The sequence below is a fragment of the Leptodactylus fuscus genome, chromosome 6 (assembly GCF_031893055.1).
Source record: "Leptodactylus fuscus isolate aLepFus1 chromosome 6, aLepFus1.hap2, whole genome shotgun sequence".
In the NCBI taxonomy this organism is placed as follows: domain Eukaryota; kingdom Metazoa; phylum Chordata; class Amphibia; order Anura; family Leptodactylidae; genus Leptodactylus; species Leptodactylus fuscus.
The window spans coordinates 84,736,060-84,754,672 of NC_134270.1; the positions used below are offsets into that span (position 1 = coordinate 84,736,060).

The window sequence follows — 18,613 nt, forward strand, 5'->3', positions numbered from 1 at the left end:
ATGGCCACTCATGGTGGAGAAACTGCGGGAGCTGACTCTGAGGAACCCTTGGGTTTTGGAGATAGTACTTCATCAAGGGTCTCTGCTGCTCACACACTATGCTCAACATGTGGTACGTCGAGTTCCAGAGTGTGGGGACGTCGCACAACAGCCAGTGTTCTGGCAGATGGAGGCATTGCTGGAGGCTTCGGAGGCTAGCAGCGGCTACTGTAGACTTGCGAAAGTGGGCGCACAAGCACTGCACTTTCACTAGTAGCTCATGCACGTTGGGGTACGTTTTTAAAAACCGTTGCACCACTAAATTGAAAACGTGGGCCAGGCATGGAATGTGTTGGAGGTTGGCAAGCTCCAGAGCCGCTACCAGGTTCTGGACGTTATCACACATGATCATGCCCGGGCCCAGATGCAGCAGCGAAAACCACATTGACGTCTCATCGAGGAGGGCATCCCTCACCTTGGAGGCAGTGAGCTGTCTGTCCCCCAACTTGATGAGCCTGCTGATGTCTCCCCGCTCCAGTGCTGCAGTATTTCCATCAGGTAGCTGGGGTCGATGTGATGGCGGAGGAGGAGGAGGAGGAAGGTGGTGGTTCAGAACCCCTGCCAGGAATGTTGGGCAGGGAAATGAGGTAGACCGACCCAGTTTGTGACCGGGTCCCAGCCTCAACTACATTCACCCAGTGTGCCGTCAGTGAAATGTAGTGTCCCTGTCTGCATGCACTTGTCCACGCGTCGGTGGTCAAGTGGATGTTTGTGCAAAGCGTGGAACTAAGGGCCCACCTGATGTTGCATGACACATGCTGGTGCAAGGTGGGCAGGAACAGCAGGAGAAGTAGTGACAGCTAGGGACGACATAGCGAGGTGCTGCACTTGCCATCAGGTCACGGAAGGCCTGAGTTTCCACAAGCCGGAATGGCAACATCTCCTGGGCCAGGAGTTTTGGAGATGTGCGCGTTTAAGGCTTGTGCATGGGGGTGGGTAGCGCTGTATTTTTGCCTGCGCTCAAACGTCTGGGAGATGGTGGGTTGGCGGGAAGAGGCGCATGATGGTGCAGGAGAAGGAGCTGAGGCAGCAGAAGGAGCTGAGGCAGGAAAAGGGGAGGATGAGGGAGAAGTCTCCAAAGTGGCGGAGGCAGATGTGGAGGTATCTTGGCTGCTGGTCTCGACTGCAACGCCAGCACTGGCAACAGTGGGAGAGGCAGTGGTGGCAATGCCGGATGACGATTGTCCTGGGTTTTCTCTCTGCCACTGAGCCCAGTGCTTGTCTTCCAAATGACGACGCAAGGCAGTGGTCGTAAGGTTGCTCTTTTCAGAGCCCCTACTCAGTTTCGAGTTGCAAAATGTTCAAACCGCACTATATTTGTCCTCTGCAAATACATTAAAACATTTCCACACCACCGAAGACCATGGCCTCCCTGTTAGGTGTTTGTGGGGAGACCACCTGCAAAGCTGGGTTGAGCGTATATTTCTGGACTGAATTGCTCTGTACCCCTGCTAGGTGTTTGTGGGGACACCCTGTGGAAATCTCGACTCCTCTCCCTGCAGTATAGCTCTGAAAAGAGCTGTTGTTATTCTTCCATTTTTCCTTGCCTAGCTGAAGCTAATCCCTATCTAGCCCTCAGCAGATCTCTCTCTCTCCCTATCTCTCATCGCAAATGTCACGAAGATGGCGCTGGCTATTCTTATAAATCAGAGGTCACATGTTTTTGGCAGCCAATGGGTTTTTTCAATTTTTTTCAATGCTTCCGTTGTCATAGTTCCTATCCGTTATTGGTGCAAATGTGCCAGGGACGGTGGGAGGGGATATGAATTTTTACTGCGTTTGCTGCGTGGTATTCGATTGGAAACGGCGTTCGCTCATCTCTAATAATTATAAAACAATATTAATGAACATTAAACATAACAAGTATAATCAAAGAATAAACACAAAAAGTAACATAACAAGTAGAGATGAGCAAACACTATTCGAAACAGCCCTTTCGAATAGCACGCTCCCATAGAAATGAATGGACGCTTCCATTCATTTCTATGGGAACGTGCTATTCGAAACTGCTGTCTCGAATAGTGTTTGCTCATCTCTAATAACAAGTAACTATTCTATAATACAATTTTTTTTGTACCAAACTTTGACCAGCCAGTTCTAATATTGCGTTGTATATGATGGCCAGTAACACTGTCTTTCTAATAAGATACACCATAATTGATTAATCACTGGCTGCACTGATACATTGGGGAGTGCTCCTTGCGACTCTGAACACAACGGTTTAAACACATCACTTGAATAATATGAGATATACATAATTTATCACAATTAACAGAATCTCAACATTACTATAGTATATATTTTGATATACAGTAGCTTCAATGCATTCTAAAGCTATAAATAGCAAATAACTGAGAAATATTGCATAAAAACTTTGCTACAGCTTTTACTGTATGTACAGAAAATTTAAATAGCAATTTCTCTACTTATTGTACATTATAGGATACCACTGTGGCTGCTAAGGGTCTTACTGGGTTGAGGGTATCCATCTCATCTCTATAGTTTAGTTGTTAAGAACCTTTCCTAATATAAAACAAATGTATTGCTAGCAAATAAAGATGAGTGAATTGGTTTGTGTTCAGCCTAGTTTGTTTTGAATTGTTGGTTTGGCACACAAATCGTTATTTTACTCTGGGGTCTCTTCATCAGAGGACCGGGGAAGGTGTGGACAACATAAAAATGACTAATACTCACCTTTCTTCACCTCTCTGGGATCTGGTCATTACCCAAAGGCTTTTCCCACATCTTCTCCAATGTCATGGAACCCCAGATTCACCATTGTTACCATGTAATTAGGCCTCCATGGTCAGGCGGAGAGCACCAATGTCATGATGCTTTGACCCAGTGTCATTAGATAAGTGGCCCCAAAGTGACTTCTCTGACTTTAGGGTACATGGTACTAGGAAAGAAGATGGAAGAGGTCAGAGGAGCCTGTGAGCGAAAATCAGACAATGTGATAGAAGATTGGATGCCCAAGAGGGGTAAGGAAAGATGAGTATCAGTGTTTCTTATTTTGGCCACAGACCCCAGGGTATAATAACATTAGTTCCAGTTTGGCATGAACATGTTTAGACAAATGAATCTTGCAAATAAAATCTGGAATAATTTGACAATCCCTATTAGCAAATAAGGGGTTGGCAATGGGCCCTATAGTTATGGGAGTGAAAACAACCACATGATCCTTCTTATTCTAGGTATCTAAACCCAGTTCCATAATGTGAGGCCCAGTATGATCTTTGCTAAGGGTCTCCCGTACTGTGTATACCATTGGAAAAAAAATGACAATGATGGGGTTGTTTGTGGAAAAAGTGATTTAGAAGAATCAATGAGGAACAGTGTTACCAGTTATTCTGCTAATGTAAAGTTCTGTAAGGTGGTCTTTTACTTTTAATATATTTTTATATAGATTAGAAATAAGAGTGAAAAAAAAAAAACACGGAACATAAGTAAAGGTGCATTCACACGATGTAACCTTGCGCATGATCTGGCACATATACACGTGCCGGCAGATGATGCACTCAAAATACTCCCATTCATTTCAATGGGAGTTAGGAGCGTATTCGCCGCGTTATAACGCAAAATAACGCGGTGTATACGCTCCTAACTCCCATTGAAATGAATGGGAGCATTTTAAGTGCATCATCTGCCGGCACGTGTATACGTGACAGATCACGCGCAACGTTACATCGTGTGAATGCACCCGTAATGAGTAAATTTCAGCCTGAAAACTACAAATTAGAATTTTATAGCTATCACAAGAATGGCATTCAGATTATATTTTTAATCACTAGAATATGTAGATTAATTGCTGTAAATTTACTAAATAAATGTTTATTATTTAATTCCTATTTTAATTTCACGTATTTGTCACATAGATTTACAACAGTTTTTTTCTGATTCAAATGAGGGAAGTTGGCAAATATCTATTTCTTAGTAGTTATAGGTGATGCATGATAAAGCAGCGAGTGGGATTACTAATCATTGTAAGGTATAGAATTTCTTCTTCTTAAGTTTCAGTACCATCCTGACATAACATTTCTCACAGCTGAGAATTTGGTGCAGTTTTATATAGACATTTCTGAATAACATGGAAGTCCCAGCTGATAGATTTTACCTACACTAATACATTGTGGCATTGTAGCAGAGCAGAGAGATTTGTGCTGCTGCTCCTGCTGTGTTCATCTGAATGAGGATCACCAAGCAACTGCTTTTAACCCTTGTTAAGCCTAGATATTCACACAACCAGTGGGGAGCCCATTTATAAGGATCTCTCATACATTTTAGTCTATTGTGGGATCAATGAAAATGGGCAAAAATAGGACATGACCTATTTTTTCATGGTTCATTAAAATAGACCCCATTCACACACATGAATTTAAGGCAGTCGTTTGACAGCCTTTAAAAAGCTGCCACATGGCCGATATTCTTTGTAGTGTGAATGTAGACTATTGCTGAGCTGTAAGGCGAATTAGATCCTTCTAATTTTTTGTTTTTGGATGTAATCAAAAGTGTTTCTATTTACTGAGCAAGAAAGAAATCTTGTAAATACTAAAGAACTGAAACTCAAAGTAGATTCAAAATTTGCAGACGTTTCGATGATAAAGAAGGCTTAAGGGTTATTTCCATAAATCTAAAAACTGCTATAACAGTCCATTATCCTCCACTGAACTGTATTGGAGCAGATGGGGACTGAAGGATTACAAGTAGCAATCAGTTTCTCCTCTGTTTTCTCACATGAAATGAGAATGAAGCTTAAGATCTGGTATTGGAGTTGTTGGTTAATAGGTGAACAATGAAACCAAGATGGATATAAATCAGATATCTATATTTAACTAATGTAATTCTGAAAAACAGTCAATCCATTGATCTTTTGAGTAAAAAAAAAAAAAAAAAAATTTGAATACCATCTTGTAATTCACATGTAAGCACAACAGGTTGATGCATGATCTTATTCAGTGCATTCAAATATAAGCAAAGATATAACTTAAAAATACTTGGCTCCAACTGCAATATATAACAGGATCCCAGACCTATCTTGTGTCATTTATAACAATGGTATTTTCATATGTCTCAAGTGATACCTCTCTACATTCTATAGCTATTTATGTCCGAATGCAGGATATCTTTAATGACTATGGAATTTCTTCCCACTAGTAAACATTCATATGGGCCAGAAAACCACCCAGAGTAGCCAAATGTACCATCTAAATGATCGAGTGGCTTATTATTTGGCTGCTGTCACCGCTCAGATTCTAGATTGGCACCATGCCACCCCCTTTAAACTCTGGGTTGCCTTTGAGAGTTCTCTGCATTCACTCTCCCTCTTGTTCTTGCTTTGGCTCTGGCATTGGTCTGCAGAGCTACCTCCTCTCTCTTCTTCGTTATCCGACAAGTCCTGGGTGTGTGTCACTCACAGTGAACCACTGTTCAACTTTTCACGAACGTTGGACCTCTGACACCATCCCTGGCTATCCAGACTTTTCTGCTGTCCTACACCCCTTCTTCCTCTGCTGTCCCACAACTCTGGCATCTCTTAGGTTTTCCCAAGTCCTGTCCCTGACCCCTCCCCTTCCCTACACTGACTTAATTCCTTTGGATGAAAGAACCCAGTCCACCCACCAATATTTACAGTTCTAGCACTTTCACACCACCCTCAAGAAGACACATGACTTGCACAGACCATTACACCCATTTGAACGCCTTTGCACCTCATCTTGTCTTTTTTTCTTTTCTTTTTGGTAGAGTTGGAAGGGACCTCAAGGGCCATCGGGTCCAACCCCCTGCGAGTGCAGGTCTTCCTAAATCATCCCAGCTATCCCCCTGCACCACTAAATCTTTACTATCTACAACTTTCTCTCTGTTGTTAAACATGACCCACTGTCCTTATGTACTTCTGCATGGGAACAAGAGCTGGGGACTTCTTTCTCACTGGATGTCTGGCTCACAGCCTTCCAGTCATGCCATAAATGTTCTGTCTTGTGTAGGGTTCAGGAAACCAACTATAAAATCCTATTGCGCTGGCACAAAGTTCCTGCAGTTCTCCATGCAATCTTTCCCACAGTCTATGATCATTACTGGAGATTCAACAATGATTGGCGCACTGATTGGCTGCCTTCTAGTGGCAGCTAGATCTTTCATCTTTAGGCTATGGAAATCTCCCCCACCTCCTAGATATTTATATATTTGTACATTTTAAATACTCTTACGCTATCTTTTATGCTTTAATAAACCAACTATTACCACACTTACAGACATCAGTTACTGTCCGTTTGTGTCCGTTATGATAGGTGTCTGTTTTCTTTTTTTAATGGACACCTTCTGAACGGAATCCAATGGAAGTGTGAACCCTACCTAAAGAAACTAATATTGTATGAAACACTATATTCACATATATCTACGGGCATTGTTGGTTTCACGTATGTGATAGAATTTTTAAAGACAAACCCATTATGATTTATTTTCTTTCAAAAAATTTTTATGCATTTACTAACATTGCTTTTATTTTTCCCATAAAATGTAGCTAGGGCAATGCAATAAATCTGTTGTGTATAAAGTGTTTACTGTATCCACAATTCCAAATGCCTGCTCTGATCAACAATAATGCTGCATGGGATAAATAATTGGATTTAAATGCATGCTTTCATTGCCATGGCATCTTTTATTCAATACATATCATTCTCTCTGGTTCCAGAATCCTCACTCACTTCCTCTTTTAAGCCGTGCATATCAATGACCTCATTAGCATGGTGACAAACCATACAGCTGTGTGTTATCAGAACTGTTAGACCTTCATACTAAATATATATAACTTGTTCACATAACATCTCCCCTTCTCCAACCTCCTGAAATGTCCCTTCACCAATCAACAAGAAGCTCTACTTCCTGAACTTACACTAATGTGCTATTTACAAAGGTTTACATCACACTGATAGTTTTCATTTTTTGATGCACATCTTTAGCTCCCTTCTTTCCAAAAGCCATTATTTTTTCCCATTCATAGAGCTGGATGAGGGCTCTTTTTTGTGGGACAGTTTGTTCTTCACAGTGATACTATGATTGCACCATATTAGGTCTCTTTTTTTGCCAAGCTAATTAAACATTTTAATTATACCATATTGGGGTATGTCTGACATTTTGTTTGTCTTTTATTAAATTTTTTGGGAGGTTAAATGGCAATTTGGTAATTTTTTATTATTATGATGATTATGTTTGTAGTTCAGGCAGTTTCAGACATAATGTGCTTATGTTTGTGCTTTGTTTATTTTTATGTTAGCTTTGGGGAAAGAGGGATGATTTGAAAGTTTATATTTTTAGTATTCTAATCACTACTACAATAAAATGCAAAAATAATAAACTGTAGAATATTGAGAAGTCAATTCACTTTTATTACAGGTTTTCTATTTCATCACATCCTACAATACTTTCCCAGTTGTATAAGATGCAGGACAGCACCCCTGGATCTTGTAACGGAAGACGGTGATCCTGTTAGACATGGTAGCACCCACACGTTATAGGGAATTCAATGCGATTGTCACATTTGACCAAGGCATTGGAAAGGTTAATGCTCCATATACAGTACAAGAAGACCAATCAGCTATGGAGACTCGTTGGATATGGTTTCTGACCAGCCTTAGTCCACAAGGGGTTGGTAGTGTGAAAATGTACTGAAATGTTAAGGGTGCATTCACACAGAGTCTTGTGGCGCTGATTTTGCCACAATAACTCGAGTAAAGAATCAGCGCTGAAAAAAAGACTCCCATTGACTTCAATGCGTTCCATTTTACTCTGTGCGAATGCACCCTTAGGCTGCATTCACACGGAGTAAACGCTGGCGTTTTTTGTGTGTTTTTTGCACATAGCGCCGCGTTTACGCCGCGTAGCGCCGCGTTAACGCCGCGTATACGCCGCGTTAACGCCGGGCAACGCCACCGCTAAATAGCGCGGCGTTAACGCGGCGTATACGCGGCGTTAACGCGACGCTATGCGGCGTAAACGCGGCGCTATGTTCAAAAAACACACAAAAAACGCCAGCGTTTACTCCGTGTGAATGCAGCCTTAGGATTACCAATGGAAATGGCTCCTTAACAATTATTTGGAAGCCACAGGAACTTTTAACCATACCTGGTTTTATACAAGTCACATACAGCACATTTCATGTACAGAAATGAGTAAATTGATATGCTTAGAGCCGTATTTAATCTGAAGTTTTCCAAAACTTCATATTTGAAATAATCCAAAGTTTTTACAGCTCGGCTTAATGGTGGCTGCCACATGAAAGTATGGAAAAAGCAATGAAAGATCACTTGAGCTACCCATGGGAAATTCAGGTTTCCCCATTAATGCCTTACACCTAGCGTTTATACAGTCATGAGAGCTGTATTGTAAATCAGCTGTATTGTAAATCAGCTGTATTGTAAATCATGATTCATTAATCAGTCGTTGGTAAAGTTCTTGAAACAAATCAAATCTGACCTGAAATTCACAAAAATTTTGGTTTCCAACCAAACAAAAACTCAGCCAATCATGAGGAGCTTCAGTTGGAGAGGTTGAAAGATTTCATGGGAATTACATAAGAAGATACCCAGAAAGGCATTTTGTGGATAAGAATGCAGAAAGAGAGAAGAGGTATAGACCTCAGCCAGCAAAAACTATCCAAAAGTGAAGATATTGCATTCTTACAGAAAATACAGAAATTAGATAGTTGGGAGTGAGGAGATAAGGATGAATTAGATAGATTTAATTAATTTAGACAGAGAGATATAGGGTGACATGGCCTCAATGTGACTCTGGGCTTATGACATCACAGAAGAGGGCCTGACGCCATGAGGAGGAAGACACAGAACACCTTGAACATTTATATAAGGAAACAATTTATTTGTACCGTGTTAGCCAGTGGATATGAAATATAAAATATTGAGAGCCTTCAGTAGTTGATACCTTTTTAATGGCTAACTAAAAATGATGACAGATTGCAAGCTTTCGAGATTATTCTTAGATCCCTTCCTCAGGCATAGTTATACACATTTTCTGAGGGATGCATATTTATACAAAAAGAGACACATAAGAATAGAATGAGAGAATAGATGGTAATTGGTACACACAAGTAAACAAATCATCAGTTTGCAAGGTCCTTATCAGTTCAATAAGTGGCCTTTTATGGCTGTTTTGATTAGTGATGTAATGGCTTGTTCCTGTAGAAGGACATAAACCCATGTGACAGATTCAACCTCCCCTGGAGTGTGTCAAACAAAATCATCACCTTGTATTCATAATTTTTTCTGTCTTTGTTGGATTTGAAGTTTCCCCTTAAAACCAAAATCTTCCTGCCATTGATGATATTATGATCTTGATTGCAAAAGTGTTTTGGCACAGGGAGGTCCATTCTCTGCTCTGTAATCATGTGGTGGTGTGAGTTCATCTGCATTCTAAGTTTCTGACCAGTCTCCCCTACATACAAGCCTCCAGTGGGACAATTGATGCATAATTTTTAAATGCACCGCATTAGGTGTGGTGCAGGTGTACGTACCTGGGATCTTGTAGTCCTTGTTAGAATTGGGGATCTTTATCTTGTCGGTGGTCAGTATGTGCAGGCATGTTTTGCACCTTTTCTGTCTGCATGGAAACGTTCCTGTTGTGGTAGGAGGTCACAGTGAATTGTTCATAACCATATTCCTGAGATTTGGTGGCTGTCTATAGTACAGGAGAGGGAGGTCTGGAAATATGGATTTTAACCGGTCGTCTTTTCGCAGTAGTGGATGTAGTTTGAGTGTCATTCCTCTCAGCACCTCCAGGTGTGGGTTGTACGTGATGACCAGGGGCACTTGATTGTTTTCCTGTTTGGTATTGTATTTTAATAACTTCAATCTTGGTATTCTGGTGGCCCTGGTAATTTGGTTTTCAACTGTTCTTGGATGGTAGCCCTGCCTCAAGAATGTGTTTTTGAGGCCACCAAGGTGTTTGTCCCTATCCACAGAGTCTGAACATATGCAATGGTATCTGATAGCCTGGCTGTAGACAATTGAGTTTTTTATGTGTTTGGGATGAAAACTATCCCATCTCAGGTAGGTAGGTCAATTGGCTTCCGATGGGATAGTTTTCATCCCAAACACATAAAGAACTCTATTGTCTACAGCCAGGCAACCTTATTATATTTTTGGTTTGTATATCTGGCTGTAAAATCAGGTGATGAGAAAATAATTTAAAAAAAACAAAACAAAACAAGAAAACAGCAAGAACAAATATGGTGAAATGGAGTTCCTTTGGGGAAAATTTTATACACAGACTGGAATTGTAACTTAGGATGAAAGAAGGCAGAACTTGAGGGTGAAAGGAGCGAGTCATTGAAAAATGGAAAGCCAAATGGAAAAAACAGTGAGAAAAAAAGCTGAAAAATAATCATAGCTTTTTATTTTCCTAAACTGACTGAAAATGGAGGTATCCCATTCAAAAGTCTACTATGTTTCTCCATGATTACATAGCAAAGTAATTTTCTAAGCTTTTTCTCTAATATCACACTTATCTAATCTGGCTCAAATAAAATATAAACAACCTATATCACTGCAGCATAAAAATGAATTTTTAAATGAATATAAAAAAAAAAAAAAAAAAACTTTTCTGAAAGTGTAGTATATAACAAAAAAAGAAAAAAAAAGCACATAAAAGGTATTGCTGCGCCTATAGGGACTCAAGCAATAGAACTATAATGGTATTGATCATACATGGTAAACACACACAAAAAAAAAAACCTAAAGAAAAAAGAAAAAAAGAAATGACAAAATTGCTGTTTTTTTTATCAGTCTACCAATTGTTTTAAAAAGCAATAAAAAATTTTCTGTTTCCTGAAGTAGCAGGTCTTCCCCCCAAAGTAGCTTATACACATGTCAGCTGCAACCAAGAAGTCATGCCACAGTCACAGCTCCTGTGTATGCAGCATGAGAGTGCCCTACTATTACGACATTGAGCGTTAACTGTACAATCAGTGCAACTTAATAGTGTTGAGCACAGTGGAAAAGGGTTAATACTTGTACAGTGAATGCTGAAAAAGTTATTGCATAATAACAATCGTGAATATTTTTTTTTTATTTACTCCCAGATACAGTTAAAGCTATTCAGTGAGATATATGCTCCACCAAAACAGTAGTATTGAATGCATAAATTACATTATTTGAAAAAGTTATGGAATAGGTAAACCACTCAAACACAAATAAACCCAAATCTAGGTCCAAAGCAGACTAGTCAAAAAGGGATTAACTTTTGTATGGATTTTTACCATTCTTGGTGAGACTCCATCATCACCATGTAATGACAGGTAAAGTCCCCAATTAAAAAGTCTTGAGATGTCCTGCCCTAGACATTAGTGCAGCACCAAAGGTCTAGTGCACAGAGCCAATGCTCTTAATATTTTTATATAAAGTATCTATTTTCTAGCCTTTTTAACATGTTAAAGATTCTTAAAATCTAGGATTTGCAGTCTTTATGCCTATTGAGTGACATTAAACCATATCAGAAATTGTATTTATACTAATTAACTCTATTATTTTCCCTACAGATAACTGCAACTGTTGACTGGATTCTCCCTAGGACCTAGGATGAGTAATTGCAGCAGTCGTGCATTGACCCTACTTAGTAGTGTCTTTGGAGCATGTGGTCTCCTTCTGGTTGGCATAGCCGTTAGCACTGACTACTGGCTGTACATGGAAGAAGGAATTGTCCTACCTCAAAATCAAACAACTGAAGTCAAGATGGCATTACATGCTGGTTTATGGAGAGTGTGTTTTGTAGCTGGTAAGGTGTTAAGTATAACAGTATGTCCTATTTTTAAAAAACTATAAAAGTATGTGAGTAGCTGTAATATGTAAATAACCATTTCTACCTTATTTGATTTCATAAATTCTATACATTTTTTGAGTTTGTTTAACCTGTTCTATGTTTATTTTGAAATGAAAGAAATTTTTTGAGAGAAGTCCTCAGTAGTTGATACCTTTTTTAATGGCTAACTTAAAAAGTTTTTTGATGACATATTGAGCTTTCGAGACTATAGAGGTCTCTTCATCAGGATGGTATAACACAATTTCTGAAGGTAGGCATATATATACACAGAGGAGTCGGGTGTTAGATGCAAAATAGATGGAGAACAGAACATAATGTAAATAAACAGTAAAAAAAAAAAAAAAACCATATATATAAGTTCTCTGGGTTTGTAGCTTCTTTGATCAGTGACATGTTGTCTAGTGGTTGTAAAAGGCCATAAAACCCTGGGCCTGATTTAACCTCCTTTGGAGAGTGTTAAGGGTCACCATAAGTTTAAACTTCCATATATATATGCCTACCTTCAGAAATTGTGTTATACCATCCTGATGAAGAGACCTCTATTGTCTCGAAAGGTCGATATGTCATCAAAAAACTTTTTAAGTTAGCCATTAAAAAAGGTATCAACTACTGAGGACTTCTCTCAAAAAATGTCTTTCATTTCATATCCACTGGCTAACACGGTACAAGGATGTTTATTTTGGTAATGTTAAAGGGATTCTATCATTATAATATCCCTTTTAACCAAGTATACATAGGAATAGCCCTAAGAAAGGCTATTCTTCTTTTACCTTTATTATTCTGAACTGCGCCGCCGTTTCTGAGGAATTTCTTCTCTCTTCCATATGCAAATAAGTTTTCTCGCAGCACTGGGGGCTTTCCCTTTGCTGCTTCAAAACTATCCAGCGATGCCTCTGTCTTCTTCTCTGCCTCTGCCTCTTCTCTCATACTCCCATTGTGTCTTCATTCAAAAGCACCAACTGGGCATGTTCATCGGCCATTTTCCTGTGGCCTCTCCCTTTCGTCCACAAGAAAATGGCCGACTGTGCATGTCCATTAGCCATTTTTCTGTGGCGTCTCCCATTCGGTCACAGAAAAATGGCTGACGGAAATGGGCAGTTGGTGCTTTTGGATGAAGACTTCATGGGAGCGTGAGAGAAAAGGCGGAGGTGGAGAAGACAGAGGCGTCGCTGGAGAGTTTTCAAGCGGCACAGGGGATGCCCCCAGTGCTGCAAGAAAACTCATTTGCATATGGAAGAAAGATTTCTTCCATATGCAAAGAAATTCCTCAGGAACGGCGGCACGGATCAGAATAATAAACGTAAGAGAAGGCTATTTCTCTTACCTTTCTTAAGGCTATTTGTACGTGTATTTGGTTAAAAAGATATGATTCTAATGATAGAATCCTTTTAAGTACCAAGATTCCAAACAGTATACAGGTCAGGGTGGGTTCACACCTGCGCCTAGTCTCCACTTTCAGGTTTCCATCTTCTGCCTGAGAAACTGGACAGGAGAAGGACACCGGCAGTCGGTTTTCAAACCCATTCATTTGAATGGGTTTGCAAAGTGTCCACCCGTAAGCGAGAAACCGTTTTTTTTAACTGGACACAAAGTTGGACATGCAGGACTTTGTGTCTGGTTAAAAAAAAAAAAAACGGTTTCGCCGCGGAGGCCAGAAGACGCTCACGGGCGCTCACTAGCAGACACTGAATGTCGGGTTTCCGCCTCCTGTCAGCAGAAGGTGGAAACCCACAAAGCGGAGACCAGGCGCAGGTGTGAACCCGCCCTCAGAGTGCAATTTAATCCCTTGTTGATCAGCCCTGGTGCATTTGTACAGAATTCTGAGGTGACTTCTAATAAGAAATAAAAAAATAAAAAAAATGAATGCACATTATCACAAAATTATAATAATATTTAAAATTGTAGCTTTATATTGAATATTTGTTTCCAAATATTTTATTTTCCATGGTGATATCCATATAAAATTGTGAAATATTGCAGATCACTTTCTCAGCTCATTTTTCTCATTATCTTGTCTGGGCAGGATTGCAATTAAAGATAACAATTCTAATATAAGACTGAGGACTAGTAACAATGGAACATAAACCATTCTGACAAAACTATCGTAGGGTCAGTGCATACAGAGATTTTTTGCATTGACGCTGAATCCGCCTCAAAATCGGCCTCAAAAAAAGCCTCCCAATGGAGGGTGGGATGACTCTGCTGGGAAGATTGGGCATCACATCACAACTACTAGTTCTATATGTATAAAGGGGTCACTAGAAAGCTGATTGGTCAGCACACCTGTATAAATTAAGAGCATGAACGTAGTATCTAGCAAGTCTGATGAAATGCATTTAGCATGAAATGATCGTCGCTTGACAATGTTACCATCTCTCTCTCGATGTACTAAAGTCTTTTAGAAGAATTTCAATAAAGGATTATCGATTTTATACGTGTTGCTCGGGTGAGTGCCCTGCTTTTTTCTATATTTTTGTGGATTTCTTGGGGTGTCATTGTGGACTTGGTGACTCTCCTTAGTCGAATTGTGGTTCCCCTGAAACGAGCATTTTTTCCCCATAGACTATAATGGGATTAGATATTCGGTCGAATAGTCGAATATTGAGGAGCTACTCGAAACGAATATCGAATATTTCACTACTCGCTCATCTCTGTACATAGTATCTGTATAACAACTGGTGACGGGCTCATATTACCCCACTATCTCTAGAATAGATTCCTTCGAAGTTGTAGCAGGACATAAATTCCTGAAATAAATTCAGTGCTGTGTGTGTAGTATATGAAAGACTGTCATAAATTTATATTTGCAGACCTTTTGGGAATTGAAATAGACTTTTAGTATTAATACCTTCATATTTGTGGTATTATGGACAGGAATGCAACATTTTTTAGCCACAGGGAGGTTTAATTTTTTTCTTTAATAGTGTTACAATAAATCCTTATCCATGCTTTCAATTTATGACCTGTGTCCCTTGTGTAAAACATTTAGTTCACATTACCAAGTACACCACGTCGGATGTAGAACATGTAATTGTCCCACAAATCTATAAGATGCTTTATATGCTTTGTTATACCATGCCTGATAAAAAAGACCTCAGTAGTCTGGAAGGCATGCCGTGTCACATTTTTTAATTTCAATTAGACATTAAAAGGTATCCTATTGGCAAGACTACTATTCTGTTTCTATTTTTGAGAGCTACACTACATTGTATATGATAGAAAAGGGTAAAAATGCTCACTTTGTGACACTGTGGTAACAAGCAATGTAATGTGATAACATGGAGACGTTGTCTATGATGTTTCCAATATGTTTCTAGCACTAGAAGTGAGTATTCAATATCCTATGATGCCTTTTTGCTTGAGTGGATTAAGTTGCTTGGCGTGGTGGAAAACCAGTGGCATCAGAGAGCAATATGAATAAATGTGAAATGGCTAACTGAAAATGAACACATATTGCAAGCTTTCGGGACTACTAAAAAGGTCCCTTCATCAGGCTGGTATAACACAATATCTGAAGGCAAGCACATTTATACAGGAATAGAATGTTAGATGCACAATTGATGGAAAGCAGAACATGGTAAAGGTAAATTCTGCTACTCCACTTACCCAGCAGACATGTGTCAAATCAAATATCCTGGACTTTTTTCTATGTGATTGAAGGCGTTTCCATAGAGCTGTTCGTATCCATATTTCTATTGGCCAGGAGTACAAACCTTTTTGGAGCTGTAATTTGCGTGAACCTTGTGTTGTGAGGTTTGGCCATAGTTGTTTGTGAGTCACTGACTCTACCGACTGTAATGATATTGGTAGTATGGTGGAGATAAGAAATGCTGGATGACCTGGTAATTTTTTAATACTTTATTTCAAATAAGTGAGCATTGAAACAATGCAGAGTGCGTTGTTAAATGTTTACTTCCATAAAATAGCTCAATGACATATCTATACAGAAGAAATAAATACATGACCATTCATTAAAGTCAGATACCTTGAGCTAGATGCGGAATGCGTACCAACATCGCACAGTTACAGTAATTTAGGACATTGAAAGATATTATAATGAAGTGGATGCAATAGATATATGGCAAGCAAGCTAATGAAATGGACAATGGTTAATAACATTGTCACAAGGGCCACTTATTAGGCAGTTGTCATCACTCCAGGAGGCTTATCTTTTTTTTTGTTCCAGAAAATATTTTCAGTATATACAATGTAATATATACCTTACCAAAGTTTACAAATCGGATACATGTGACTTTAGATTTTAGTTTGTTGAATACAGAATGCTGTGAAATAAGTACTGGCATCTTTTTTTTTTTATTATTATTGTTTATTTATATAGCACCATTAATTCCACGGTGCTTTACATTTGGGGGTTTACATAAAATACACAAAATATACAGGTAGATATAATACTAACAGTGACCAACAGGCACAATGGGGTAGAGGGCCCTGCCCGCGAAGACTTACAATCTATGGGGAAAGGGGGTAGAGACAGAAGGAGAGGGGGAGACAGTACAGATGGCGTTGCGGTGATAGTGTTATTGATGGGTGTAGGCCTTCCTGAATAGGTGAGTCTTCAGGGCCTTCTTGAAGCCTGTGATTGTGGGGGTCAGGCTTATGTGTCGTGGTAAGGAGTTCCAGAGTATGGGAGATGCACGGGAGAAATCTTGGAGACGGTTGTGTGAGGAGTGGATGAGAGCAGAGTGGAGTAGGAGGTCGTTGGAGAATCTGAGGTTATGTGTGGGCAGGTAGTGGGAGATTAGTTCAGGCCAGGGGTGTAGATGGAGAACAGGAGGGGTCCTAGGATGGAGCCTTGGGGGACACCTACGGAGAGAGGGCGAGGTGAGGAGGTAGTGTGCGAGTGGGAGATGCTGAATGTGCGGTCGGTGAGGTATGAGGAGATCCAGGAAAGGGCCAGGTCTGAGATGCTAAGGGATGAGAGAATTTCTAACAGGAGAGACTGGTCAACTGTGTCAAAGGCAGAGGAGAGGTCGAGTAGGAGGAGGATACAGTAATGGCGCTTGGCTTTGGCAGTTAGAAGGTCATTGGTGACATTTGTTAGGGCAGTTTCAGTGGAGTGCCGGGGTCTGAAGCCTGACTGAAGTCTGTCAAAGAGAAGATTGGAACAGAGATAGGAGGAGAGTTTGGAGTGGACGTGTCGCTCAAGCAGTTTTGAGGCGAACGGGAGCAGTGAGATGGGACGATAGTTGGCTGGAGAGGATGGGTCGAGGGACGGTTTCTTAAGTATAGGAGTGACAGTGGAATGCTTGAAGGCAGAGGGGAAGGATCCATTGGCTAGGGATATGTTGAAGAGATGAGTTAGGGCCGGAGTAATGACTTCAGTGAGCTTGGGGATGAGATGTGACTGGATCGGGTCAAGCGCGCAGGAGGTGAGGTGGGATTTGGAGATTAGGGAGGAGAGTTTTTCATCAGTGACAGTGGGGAAACAGGTCAGGGATGATGAGCAGTGAGCAGTTGGGTGGAGGGGTTGTCGGGGGAGTAGGGTGAGACTGTCTCTGATGGTGTCAATTTTAGTTTTGAAGTAAAAGGCAAAGTCGTCAGCTGAGATAAGTGATGTCGGAGGGGGGGCAGGAGGACGGAGGAGGGAGTTGAAGCTGGAGAATAGCTGTTTGGGGTAGCGAGAGAGTGCAGATATGAGTGTGGTGAAGTAGACCTGCTTTGCGGAGGTGAGTGCGTTCTTGAATGTGAGAACTGCCTCTTTGTAACTGAGGAAGTCTTCCTTGGAGTGGCTTTTCTTCCAGAGGCGTTCTGCAACCCTCGAGGCGCGTCTCAGTTTTTTAGTCAGGTCGGTGTGCCAGGGTTGTTTAGTGATCGGTTGGGCTCTGGTGTTTGTGTAGGGGGCCACAGAATCAAGGGCTGTGGTGATGGTGGTATTGTAGAAGGCAGCAGCGGCATCTGTGTCCTGGAGTGAGGATATGTCAGTGAGTGGTAGGAGAGAATCTTTGTAAATTTGATCAACTTGAAAGCATTGAAAGCATTGAATGGAGACAACTAAAAATTGCCATTGCAGTGCCATCGAAGTGGGGACCCTGAAAGTCAGATCATTCCATATTCTAGTGAATTACCATCACTTTCCGTCATGGAAAAAACCCTTTAAGATTTTACCATGCCCTATTTTAAGGAGGATCATGCTAAAGATTAATATTCAATAATCCATTAAAAAGATAATCCTCCATCCAGATAATACCTTATTGGATTCTTACTGTAATTGTATAGTCTAAGCAACATATTTGGGCAGATTTACTAAAATGGCCTAAAAGCAAAACTGGCTTAGCAAACAATTACAACAAAGCTTTCATTTTTTTTTTATTTTACAAAATGAAAGCTGTTCTGTGATTGGTTTTTATGGACAACTAAGACAGTTTAGCTTTTAGAATGTTTTAATAAATCTGCCCCATTGTATATAACTGAATGTGTTTGAACAAAGTATTATTGTCTTGTAACATTTACTTCAATCCTCCTCTATTGGGGCTATATCTGTAAAGTGTTGTGGAATATCATGGCGTTATATAAGTAAGCAAAAATCACAGTCAAAAAGTGGATGGGATTCTGTCTAATCCCATCCAAACATTGCAGAAAAAAAATCTGCAGCAGGAATGCTGTGACTTCAAAACCGCTTGCATTCTTTTAAACTGCAGCGTGTCAATAATACATACGGAAATGCTGGCATTTTGCGTATAGGTATAATAGAAGCAGAATTTTTTTCTGTGAAAAACGCTCTGGA

General features: G+C 40.2%; 1 protein-coding gene across 1 annotated transcript in view; it reads left to right on the forward strand.

The window, feature by feature from the left end:
* CACNG7 (calcium voltage-gated channel auxiliary subunit gamma 7) overlaps positions 1–18,613 on the forward strand; it is a 163,552-nt gene that overhangs the window by 60,414 nt on the left and 84,525 nt on the right. Inside the window, exon 2 of the mRNA XM_075276806.1 lies at positions 11,588–11,823. Within this exon, the coding sequence (XP_075132907.1) occupies positions 11,628–11,823 (196 nt within the window). The 5' untranslated portion in view covers positions 11,588–11,627. The remainder of the gene's footprint in view (positions 1–11,587; positions 11,824–18,613) is intronic.